The sequence below is a fragment of the Gossypium hirsutum genome, chromosome A06 (assembly GCF_007990345.1).
Source record: "Gossypium hirsutum isolate 1008001.06 chromosome A06, Gossypium_hirsutum_v2.1, whole genome shotgun sequence".
NCBI classification, from domain to species: domain Eukaryota; kingdom Viridiplantae; phylum Streptophyta; class Magnoliopsida; order Malvales; family Malvaceae; genus Gossypium; species Gossypium hirsutum.
The window spans coordinates 15,034,930-15,047,876 of record NC_053429.1 but is presented as its reverse complement, the minus strand read 5'-3'; the positions used below and the strand labels follow the sequence as shown (position 1 = coordinate 15,047,876).

The 12,947-nt window shown below is 39.9% G+C and overlaps 1 protein-coding gene across 1 annotated transcript in view; it reads right to left on the bottom strand.

The window, feature by feature from the left end:
• Positions 1–793, bottom strand: part of LOC107962675 (proline-rich receptor-like protein kinase PERK1) — a 26,790-nt gene extending 25,997 nt beyond the window's left edge. The window contains 2 exon segments of the mRNA XM_016899142.2: positions 42–500; positions 503–793. Of these exon segments, the coding sequence (XP_016754631.2) occupies positions 42–500; positions 503–614 (571 nt within the window). The 5' untranslated portion in view covers positions 615–793.
• Positions 794–12,947: the final 12,154 nt, after the last annotated feature.

Here is a 12,947-nt window from a genome sequence, read left to right as displayed (position 1 = left end):
AAACCTTCCCAATCTGAAAACAATGGAGAAAAAGATCTGACCTTTAGGCCCAGGAGGTAGGGGAGGCATGTAGTAACTTTCGTCATCTCTTCTCCTTCTTCTACTCTTCTTTTTACAACATATACAAAACAAACTCAAAAGCAACAATATCGCCACTCCCCCTATTGCTATTCCAATTACCAGTCCTGTCGACACCCCATTGCTCGATTCAGATGGCGGCGACGGACGAGATGGAGTTCCCGAACTCCTTGAAGGTGGTGGTCGCGATGGATTTCCCGAACTCCTCGAAGGTGGTGGTCGCGATGGAGTCCCTGAACCTCTTGGAGTTGTTGATGTAGAAGAAGGAGGGGAAGGACTAGAGGATGACGGTGGTAGTGGAGATGTAGTAGTTGGAGTAGATGGGGAAGTAGAGGATGACCGGGGAGGTGATGAGGCAGAGGGAGTAGGGGGAGATGGGGTGGTTGAAGGCGGAGGGGCAGATGGGGTGGCGGGTGGCGGCTTGAAGAGGTAGATGAAGGCGGAGATGCGGCAGATGACGGAGGAGGGGAGGTAGAATTGGTAGATGGTGGTGATGTGGGGGCTGGAGTAGCCCTTGGTGGTGGCGATGACGACATTGTTGTCTACCGAGGAAAAAAAGGGTAGTAAAATCTTTTACGAGTTTTGAAGGGTAAAGTTTAAAGAAGATTTGAAGAGAGAGGGGAGGGAGAAAGAAAGAAGGATTTGATTGGTGATGGAGTAGCGTTTCATGTTTGATAAAAAGGCAGTTTTATTTTGACAAGCTGGTGGGAGCTGGCACCGGGCCCTGCCTTTCCTAGTGGTGAGGTTGGGCTTTGTATAGGTTGATTTCAAATTTACCGCACCCAAATTTAACTTTATTAGTGCGCGCTCTAGTGGTGCACTCACTCCACGCCGCTGAAATTTCCTTTTTCTTTGATAACACATACTATACCGAAATTAGAAATTGATTCAATCCATTAAATATAGGGAAAAAATCAACCAAATTGATTGGATTGATGAAATTAAATAATATAATTATAGATTCATAAATTCAATAATATAGATAAAATAATTAGTATAGATTGGTTGTTTGGGATTACAAAACCAGGATTTACCAAAAAAAAACTTGGCTTCAACTATCAATCGCTGAATTCTATTTATAATTTAGTACTACAAAAGTTTACATAATGACAATTGTTTTTTTTTCAGAAAACATACAAGGGTTGAACTGCCAAAGTTGCATCTTACAAAAATTTGTCGGTATTTATTTATATTTTTCCAAATCTTAAATTGTTACTAGCAAAACTATAGGTTTTATTTAACATGTTCAAGCATATTTCAGATGATATCTGTTACGCCAAGGCAAAACCAGGTGGAAGCCACAACAGATCATTCCAACATTAAGATGGGGACTTGTTTCCTAATAAAATTATTTTAATGGTCACTTTAATTTATAAAAATGGGTTATAGATTCCCTAAAAAAAAAGTGTTTTGCATTATTATATAATGTCCATTCCTGAGAAAGAAGAGAACTTGTGTAGGCGGCGGAGAGATTTGTTCAAACAGCCGGCAACAACATGATAAGGAGGATCAAAGGAGGAGTAAAACGCCGGCAACTGAATAAATATTTTTTGTCATTTTGGGCCATTTATTTTAAGTGAAAACACAGATAGCGACTTTTTTATCCTTTGGGTTCTTCCTTCTATTAAAGCTAATTATGGTGGGAAATCAACACTTGAACAGGAAGGACGGTGACACTTTAGTTTAAGGTCATACTCTCGTAGGTAAGACTCACCTTCTCTTTTATTTTTCGCATAACAAATACTTTATGTCTATTTTGGTATTAATTGGTTTTTTTTTCCTTATTTTAAACGTCCACATTGACGAAAAATATAGGTGAGAAAGAATGATGATAAGTCACATGGCCTCGCTTTTATATTTTAGTTCTCCCATGATTAGTGCCTTGACATTCGCTGTTTGATTTGTATTTTATTCACTCCCAAAATAATTTCCAACTCCACACAAAAGGGTAACGCGAGAAGAGGAGTAAACTATTTTCTGTTGGTAGTTAGAAACATCTCTCATTGGACCACCAAAGTATGCCACGCTTAAAACTCTTTCATTTATATTATAGCTAATAAAACACATTTTATCTAATCTCTACTAATTTGACTCTTGCCAACACAAATTCAGATAGATGAAAAAAATGAGTCAAGTATGCAGTCATAAAATAGTATGGTCATACCATATTATATAAATATTCTGTTCGTCTCAATATATTTTTCATATTTTGATTGTTAGCGGTTAACTATTTATAAATTTTGAATTCTTATTATCTTGAATTTATCATTGTTATACCCTTCCACCATTGGGATGCATGTTCGCATCAAAGACAATGTTGATCTTTGTATTGGCTCCGTTTGAAACTATGTCTTGTTCGACCACTCGCTTTGATCAAGGGAGCATCAACATCTGTTATTCTTAATCACCCGCTCTCAGCACCCTTTAGTAAGAAGCATCCACTTTTAGATGTAAATACTCCTCAAATGTGAACAAGCCTTCAAGGTCATGAAGGACCCACATAACCGTAACAACCTTGTACTGATGGAATGAATAACGAGATAGGCCCATGGTGCACATCCTTCATGCATTGGATGATGATAACTTCATAACAATCTACCACATCACACTAATGGACAATGGGACCTCTCCTATAAATACCCAAATCAATGATGAAGAATAGATCTATCTTTTAGCACCCTAAAACTGTTAGAGTATACCCAAAGACCAATCATGATATGACTGTAATCACATACTTTTTTACCTTGTTTGTTAATATAAGGCATTGTCATTGTTATTTCAATTTTTTTCTATGTGTGTAAATAAACTGATTAATAATAAAGTCCTAAGAATAATATGATTATTCTTAAAAGGTTCTTAGTTAAATATTATTGTCAGTTTAGGCAATAATAATGCATTGAGACTAATGTGTAGTTGATTCATGACAAAGTGTTGTCATTGACATAAGGATATCAAAATTAATACATGAGTATGTGTTAGAGAACAACATATTGAACTGACCCGCCATGGGTATGTTTCTTGGATTATTATGCAATAGTCGCAACATTACTCATAGTGATAACTATGTATATGATCCTTAAACTTGAGTCATCATTGTCCCAACATCGTGAGTCGTATATTTTGATATAGCCAAACGTCTACCATAAAAGGTTGTACTATAAAGATTGATGTTGGGTATGCCACAATCTATGTAGTGGGATATGATTGATCAATATAGGATTTTCCCCTCCTACATAATGGGAGCTGTGACAGCCCAAAATTGACCCTAGTCGGGAAGTGGTTTCGGGACCACAAAACCGAGTCATAAAAATAATTGATTTCCATATTCTATGCTTATTATGTGTGTACATGAGTATGTGGAAGTTTCATTCTCCAATTTTGCCAATTGCATGAGAAATTATTAAATAGGGATTGATATGAGACATGGTGAAAATATGATAGGCTAATTTAAAATGGTCTATTAATGCATGTTGTGAAAATCATGGGTTTGCATGTCAAATTACCCAAAATTTGAGCTAGTGGTTGGCCATGCTATGGGTGGAAACATGTTGGGAACATGTTGGCCTAGTGAGGTATGTAGGAAAAAAATAAAATAAGGGGCATGGGCATAAAATAATGAAAAGGAGTATGATGAATACAAAAAAAAAATGTGTGTAGTTGTTTTCCCCCCCATTGCCGTGAGCTAAAGAAAAGAAAGGAGAAAATTTTTGTTCATCCTTTCTCATCTTCATTTAGCCGAAACTAGAAAGAAAAAAACAAAGAAAAAAAATGCTCATCCTTTGGTTCATCCTTGGCCAAAAATTTTAAAGGAGGAAGGAAGAAGAAAGGTTGAAGAGGTTCGGCCATGCATGTAGCTAGGCTAAGGTATGTTTGATGATGTTCCATGAGATGCATGCATGTTTTAGTTGTTAGCTTGAGTTCTACCTAGCCCATGGTCTAAATCTTGCTATGTGATGGAAATGACACTCGGCCATGGATGCATCATTCTTGGTTGATGTTTGATGTTGTGGTGATGAGGCATGAGGATGAGTTAAGATTCGGCCTAGGTGGAGTTTGTGTTAATGCCATTGCATGCTAAATATGAAGCTTGTTAATGATGCATGTGATGGTGGCTTGATGATTCTTGAACCTCCTTTTTAGCATTTTTGAGTGAGCACATATGTGCATTGGTTGCTAAATGGAGAAGAATCGGCTAGCAAGTTGTGTGCTAAGGCCGAATATAACTTTTGCATGTTAATGAGCAATGCATGTGTTAAATTGATGGAAAGGGAGAGGATGCTTTACTAGTGTGTATATGTGTGTATTAGCCAAGTTTTGAACTTGAAACAAAAGGGTGTTTAGTCAATACAAGTGACCATACTTGTAGAATGTATTAAGTGTTGAAATCGGCCCCAAAATAGACATGCATATTCGGCCAAGGGGGAAAAATTAGCTAAAATGTTGAGTTTGATTCATGATTCCGTACATATGTGACTTTAATGTCTAATGTATAAATATGGGCTAAGTGCCTTGTGTTCCTCTTTTCGATGCTCAAATGATTAAATCAATTTATTTGTTTAATTAAGCTCAAGAGCAAAGGGGAACTAAATCCGATAAAGGGAAGGAAAAAGTGGTCGAATAGCTATCGGAATCGTTCGACAACACCCGAGGTAAGTTCTTGAGTAAGAGAGCTTAAATTATGATGTGATTAGATCATGTTTTAAGCAAATTAAAATCATGCTCTTTGTGTGGCTATTGAGCTGAATTTGCAAGAATGATAAATGTCTTGTGTTTGAGTTTTGCTAACGAAAATGAAATACGAATGGGCCATGATTTATTGTTAAATGTGCATGGTTATTTGAATGATGTCCGGGCTAAGTCCCGAAGGCTTGTGCTAAGTGACAATATCCGGACTAAGATCCGAAGGCATTTGTGCGAGATACTAATTCCGGGCTAAGCCCGAAGGCATTTGTGCGAGATACTAATTCCGGGCTAAGCCCGAAGGCATTTGTACGAGATACTAATTCCGGGCTAAGCCCGAAGGCATTTGTGCGAGTTACTAAATCCGGGTTAAGTCCCGAAGGCATTTGTGCGAATTACTATAACCGGGCTATGTCCCGAAGGCATTTGAACGAGGAGCTATATCCGGTTAAATTCCGAAGGTACGTGATTTGGGAATGAATGAACCTGCTGTAAAATTCCAGTTAATACTCTCGAAACATCCCAACATTGAGGTATGTTTCGTATGTGCTTGAATTTAGTTGAGCCCTTACAAATAAGTATTCGCTCAGTTGATAAACGAGCTACCGGCCTTTGGCTGAGTTGATCTTTTGTGTATGTACATAAGGGTTGATAATGTGAAGCAAGTACGATATCGTAAATTTGTGCATATGAAATTATCCGTTTAGCTATATGAATGCTATACTTTTGTTGTGCTGGAATTCCTTGCTCAAAACTTACTAAGCATAAATTGCTTACTCCGTTTCATTGCTCCTCTATTTTATAGATTTGGTTCTCCAGCTATCGGACTCGGGATCTTGAAGTCAAAGTCGCCCACACTATCAAAGCCCCCCTTTTGGTACAATTTTGGTTGAACTTCGAAATGGCATGTATAGGACTACCCGTTTGTTGTGGGTCGTGGACCCTTTGGACTTGTATAAATTTTGGATAGCCATGCGAAAATGGCTTATATGTGTTTGAGTATAATGTTATAATCATTTGGTGTGGATATGCTTGACAAGGATTGGCCACGGGGATGGTTAATCACTTTCATAAATTGTGCTATTTATGCAAAAAGGGCTAGTTGAATCATGGAAACCATGAAATAGGTAAAGTCTACCTTAAAGGCAGATGCTGACAGCAGTAGTGATGTAGATTTGGAAAATCACTAAAAATAGTAAGAATGGAATTAAACAGTGAATAAATTATGTAAACAAACCTTGATGAATCTACTTTCATAGGAAAGTAACGAAACAATCATACGGACAGTATGTTAAGAGATATTCGGGTTCTCGTGAGACAGGGCCAGAACGGTTTCTAGATTCCCTGTTCCGACTTTGGAAATTCATTATAAATTAACCAGAGATAATTAGGAGTCATACCATATATGTATAGATTCCTCTCTGAGTCTAGTTTCTATAGAAACAAACGGCATCAGTATTGGAGCCCTGTACAAGGAGATATCCAAGTCGTAATGCGCAAAGTTAGGGTAGTCGATCCCTGTAACATGGGAGACTTTGACTAATAAACTGTACTAATTGGCCCGACCAAAAACTCTAGAAAAAATATGTAGATGGGCATCTGAGTCTAGTTTCAGGGAAAAATCACGAAACTGATTTTCGAGTTGTGAAACTCAAGATATGATTTTTAAAGCGACTAGTACGCAGATTGGCAGTGTCTGGGAAATATTTTTTATAAGGGGTTTAAAGTCTGTTAACACCTCGTGTTCGACTCCGGTGTCGGTCTCGGGTTTGGGGTGTTACATTTGATTGGTATCAGAGCTATGGTTTAGTCGATTCTAGGACTACCGTAATGCGTTGGGTCTAGCTATACATGCCATTTTATGTGATTACTTGATAGTGTGGTGATTTCTGACAATTGTAAATGTGTTTATTTATAGTAATGGATCCCGATCCCAACCGAGAGGTAGCTGATGATCTTGAGAGTGTAGCGCCTGCTCCCGCACAAGGGACAGCGCCGGCGGACTCTCAACCTAATGCTAGTAACCCGAATGATGAAGCTAGACAAGCTTTCTATAGCGTGATGAATGATTGGTTCAACCAATACATTCGAACTAATACGGCTGTCCCACAACCTCCATTCCCAACTAATACCACCCCTGCACCTACAATACCTCCGGTAACTGACCAAATAAGGTCAAATAAGCCCCCAGTTGACAGAATCCGAAAACATGGGGCTACTGAATTTAAAGCTACGGATAGCGACGATGCCGAGCAAGCTGAATTTTGGTTGGACAACACTATCCGGGTACTCGATGAGCTATCTTGTACACCCGATGAATGCCTAAAGTGTACTATCTCCTTGCTACGTGATTCTGCCTATTATTGGTGGAGTACTCTGACTTCTGTTGTGCCCCGAGAGCAAGTAACTTGGGAGTTTTTCCAAACTGAGTTTCGGAAAAAGTATATCAGTCAGAGATTTGTTGATCAAAAACGGAAGGAATTTCTTGAGCTTAAGCAAGGTTCCATGTCAGTTACTGATTACGAGCGAAAATTTGTTAGACTTAGTAGATACGCTCGGGAATGTGTTTCGTCCGAGGCTATCATGTGTAAACGCTTCGAGGATGGGCTGAATGAAGATATAAAAATGTTCGTTGGCGTTCTTGAAATACGAGAGTTCGTAGTACTGGTCGAGCGAGCTTGTAAAGCCGAAGAGCTTAGAAAAGAAAAACAAAAAGTTGATGTGGGAACTGGAGAGTTTCGTAAAAGATCTTCGGGAAAGTCTCTTCAACAGGCATCGAAGAAATTTCGAGATGATGCGGGCCAGTTTAGAGGCACTTCGGGCCTTTTTAGACGAGATCGTGATCGACCCCCTGTGGGTACACGAGGCACTTCGGTCGCCAGTGTTGGGAATGAACGTCGAGATAGAACGAAATGTCGATATTGCGGTAAATGGCATTCGGGGAGTTGTAGATTCCCTGACCGCTCCTGTTACAAGTGCGGATCAGTTGACCACTTCATTAAAGATTGCCCGAGGTTGTTTGAACAGAATGAAAATCAGAGTGGGAAACCGGGTGCTACCACTGCTCGAGGTAGACCATCTGGAAATACGGGCAATGCTAGTGGTGGTCAGAGAGAATCTAGAGATGCTACGACCAGATCCGAGGCTCGTGCGCCTGCTAGAGCTTATGCTATACGTGCCCGCGAGGATGCTTCTTCGCCTGATGTTATTACCGGTACTTTTACTCTCTTTGATACTAATGTAATTGCTTTGATTGACCCCGGTTCTACTCATTCTTACATATGTGAAACCTTAGCATCCAGTAAGACTTTACCTATTGAGTCTACTGAGTTCGTAATTCGGGTGTCAAATCCCTTGGGTCGTTACGTGCTTGTCGACAAAGTGTGTAAGAAATGTCCCCTAGAAATTCGAGGTTCCTGTTTTCCGGTGGACTTGATGCTTTTGCCGTTTGATGAATTTGATGTTATTCTTGGTTTGGATTGGTTGACCGCGCATGATGCGGTTGTGAATTGCAAAAGCAAGACTATTGATTTGAGGTGCGCAAATAACGAAGTAATCCGAGTTGAGTCTACGGACTTGGAGGGGATGCCAGCTGTAATATCAGCAATGTTGGCCCAAAAATATGTAAGAAAAGGGTGCGAAGCATACCTTGCGTATGTACTGGATGACAAAGAATTAGAGAAGAAACCCGAATCTGTGCCGGTGGTTTGTGAATACCCGGATGTTTTTCCTGAAGGATTACCGGGTTTACCACCTGTTCGGGAGGTAGAGTTTGGTATTGAGCTTGTACCTGGGACTACGCCGATTTCGATAGCTCCGTATCGTATGGCACCAACCGAGTTAAAAGAGTTGAAAGCTCAGTTGCAAGAATTGACGGATAGAGGTTTTGGTCGACCAAGTTTCTCACCTTGGGGTGCACCAGTATTGTTCGTGAAAAAGAAGGACGGAACCATGAGGTTGTGCATTGACTATCGTCAACTGAATAAAGTGACGATAAAGAACAAATATCCGTTACCGCGTATCGATGATTTGTTCGACCAACTGAAGGGAGCCTCAATGTTCTCAAAAATAGATTTGAGATCGGGCTATTATCAGTTGCGAATTCGAGATTCGGACATACCCAAAACTGCTTTCAGAACGGGATATGGTCACTACGAGTTCTTAGTGATGCCGTTTGGGCTCACAAATGCCCCTGCGGTATTTATGGATTTGATGAATCGGATCTTCAGACCATATTTGGATCGGTTCGTAGTTGTGTTCATTGATGACATCTTGGTCTATTCAAGAGATGAGACCGAACATGCTGAGCATCTGAGGCTAGTGTTGCAAATTTTGCGGGATAAGCAGTTATATGCTAAGTTCAGTAAGTGTGAGTTCTGGTTAAGAGAGGTTAGCTTCTTGGGTCATGTGGTATCCGCATCGGGTATTCGAGCTGACCCGAGCAAAATTTCAGCCATACTCAACTGGAAGCCTCCAAGAAATATTACCGAAGTTCGGAGCTTCCTGGAACTCGCCGGTTATTACCGACGATTTGTCAAAGGTTTCTCGATGATAGCCACACCAATGACGAAGCTACTTCAAAAGGATGTTAAGTTCGAATGGACGGAGAAATGTCAGAAAAGTTTTGATCAACTAAAAACTTATTTGACTGAAGCTCCAATTTTAGTGCAACCCGAATCAGGCAAAGAGTTTGTCATTTATAGTGACGCATCCCTACTTGGGTTGGGTTGCGTATTGATGCAAGAAGTTCGAGTGGTGGCCTATGCGTCGAGACAATTAAAGCCACATGAGAAAAATTATCCGACCTATGATCTTGAACTAGCTGCCATCGTATTTGCTTTAAAAATATGGCGACATTACTTATTTGGTGAGAAGTGCCATGTATTTTCGGATCACAAAAGTCTCAAAAATTTGATGACTCAAAGAGACTTAAATCTGCGACAAAGACGTTGGCTTGAGTTGTTGAAAGATTACGAGCTTGTCATTGATTACCACCCGGGAAAGGCTAATATGGTTGCGGACGCCTTAAGCCGGAAATCATTGTTTGCTTTACGAGCGATGAATGTGCACTTGTCTGTTCTACCCGACAATGTGTTAATAGCTGAATTAAAAGCCAAACCATTATTGATTCATCAAATTCGTGAAGCCCAGAAAGTTGATGATGAATTGGTTGCAAAACGGGCTGAGTGTGCTCCGAACAAGGAATCGGAGTTTCAAATTGATGATGATGATTGTTTGAGGTTCAGAAGTCGTTTGTGTATTCCAAGGAGTTCGGAACTCATTTCGATGATTCTGAACGAAGCCCATTGTAGCCGAATGTCAAGTCACCCGGGGAGTACGAAAATGTACAACGATTTGAAACGTTGGTTTTGGTGGCATGGTATGAAACAAGACATCTCCGACTTTGTTTCGAGATGTTTAATATGTCAACAAGTGAAAGCGGAACATCAAGTGCTTTCAGGATTACTTCAGCCGATCATGATACCCGAGTGGAAATGGGATCGAGTCACAATGGACTTTGTGTCCGGACTGCCATTGTCAACAAGTAAGAAGGATGCGATTTGGGTTGTTGTTGATAGACTGACTAAGTCGGCTCACTTTATCCCCGTGTGTATGGATTTTTCATTGGATAGACTAGTTGAATTGCACGTTTCTCAGATTGTGAGATTACACGGGGTACCTATTTCTATCGTGTCGGATAGAGATCCGAGATTCACCTCGCGATTTTGGAGGAAATTGCAAGAAGCTTTGGGTACCAAGCTGCATTTTAGCACTGCTTTTCATCCCCAAACCGATGGTCAATCTGAGCGGATAATTCAGATACTTGAGGATATGTTGAGATGTTGCATCCTCGAGTTCAGTGGTTCATGGGAACGGTATTTACCTTTGATTGAATTCGCTTACAATAATAGTTTTCAATCAAGTATTAAGATGGCACCTTACGAGGCTTTGTACGGTCGTAAATGCCGTACACCGTTGTTTTGGACCGAGCTCGGTGAAAGTAAAATTTTCGGAGTTGATTTGATTAAGGATGCTGAACAGAAAGTAAAGGTAATCCGTGAAAGTCTGAAAGCAGCCACAGATCGTCAAAAATCGTATGCGGATTTGAAACGAAAGGACATTGAATATCAGGTGGGAGATAAAGTGTTCCTTAAAGTTTCGCCTTGGAAAAAGGTACTCAGGTTTGGCCGTAAGGGCAAGTTGAGCCCGAGATTCATTGGGCCGTACGAAATCTCCGAACGAGTTGGTCCGGTTGCGTATAGATTGATTTTGCCCCTTGAGCTTGAAAAGATTCACGACGTCTTTCATGTTTCGATGCTTCGACGCTATCGATCTGATCCATCGCACATAATTAGCCCATCAGAGGTTGAAATTCAAGCCGATATGAGTTATGAAGAAGAGCCGATGCATATCCTAGCTCGTGAAGTGAAGGAGTTGCGAAACAAAAGGGTTCCGTTAGTGAAGGTGTTATGGCTCAAACACGGGATCGAGGAAGCTACTTGGGAAACCGAGAGCTCGATGAAAGAACGATACCCAAACCTATTTACCGGTAAGATTTTTGGGGACGAAAATTTCTTAAGTGGGGGAGAGTTGTGACAGCCCAAAATTGACCCTAGTCGGGAAGTGGTTTTGGGACCACAAAACCGAGTCATAAAAATAATTGATTTCCATATTCTATGCTTATTATGTGTGTACATGAGTATGTGGAAGTTTCATTCTCCAATTTTGCCAATTGCATGAGAAATTATTAAATAGGGATTGATATGAGACATGGTGAAAATATGATAGGCTAATTTAAAATGGTCTATTAATGCATGTTGTGAAAATCATGGGTTTGCATGTCAAATTACCCAAAATTTGAGCTAGTGGTTGGCCATGCTATGGGTGGAAACATGTTGGGAACATGTTGGCCTAGTGAGGTATGTAGGAAAAAAATAAAATAAGGGGCATGGGCATAAAATAATGAAAAGGAGTATGATGAATACAAAAAAAAAATGTGTGTAGTTGTTTCCCCCCCCATTGCCGTGAGCTAAAGAAAAGAAAGGAGAAAATTTTTGTTCATCCTTTCTCATCTTCATTTAGCCGAAACTAGAAAGAAAAAAACAAAGAAAAAAAAATGCTCATCCTTTGGTTCATCCTTGGCCAAAAATTTTAAGGAGAAAGGAAGAAGAAAGGTTGAAGAGGTTCGGCCATGCATGTAGCTAGGCTAAGGTATGTTTGATGATGTTCCATGAGATGCATGCATGTTTTAGTTGTTAGCTTGAGTTCTACCTAGCCCATGGTCTAAATCTTGCTATGTGATGGAAATGACACTCGGCCATGGATGCATCATTCTTGGTTGATGTTTGATGTTGTGGTGATGAGGCATGAGGATGAGTTAAGATTCGGCCTAGGTGGAGTTTGTGTTAATGCCATTGCATGCTAAATATGAAGCTTGTTAATGATGCATGTGATGGTGGCTTGATGATTCTTGAACCTCCTTTTTAGCATTTTTGAGTGAGCACATATGTGCATTGGTTGCTAAATGGAGAAGAATCGGCTAGCAAGTTGTGTGCTAAGGCCGAATATAACTTTTGCATGTTAATGAGCAATGCATGTGTTAAATTGATGGAAAGGGAGAGGATGCTTTACTAGTGTGTATATGTGTGTATTAGCCAAGTTTTGAACTTGAAACAAAAGGGTGTTTAGTCAATACAAGTGACCATACTTGTAGAATGTATTAAGTGTTGAAATCGGCCCCAAAATAGACATGCATATTCGGCCAAGGGGGAAAAATTAGCTAAAATGTTGAGTTTGATTCATGATTCCGTACATATGTGACTTTAATGTCTAATGTATAAATATGGGCTAAGTGCCTTGTGTTCCTCTTTTCGATGCTCAAATGATTAAATCAATTTATTTGTTTAATTAAGCTCAAGAGCAAAGGGGAACTAAATCCGATAAAGGGAAGGAAAAAGTGGTCGAATAGCTATCGGAATCGTTCGACAACACCCGAGGTAAGTTCTTGAGTAAGAGAGCTTAAATTATGATGTGATTAGATCATGTTTTAAGCAAATTAAAATCATGCTCTTTGTGTGGCTATTGAGCTGAATTTGCAAGAATGATAAATGTCTTGTGTTTGAGTTTTGCTAACGAAAATGAAATACGAATGGGCCATGATTTATTGTTAAATGTGCATGGTTATTTGA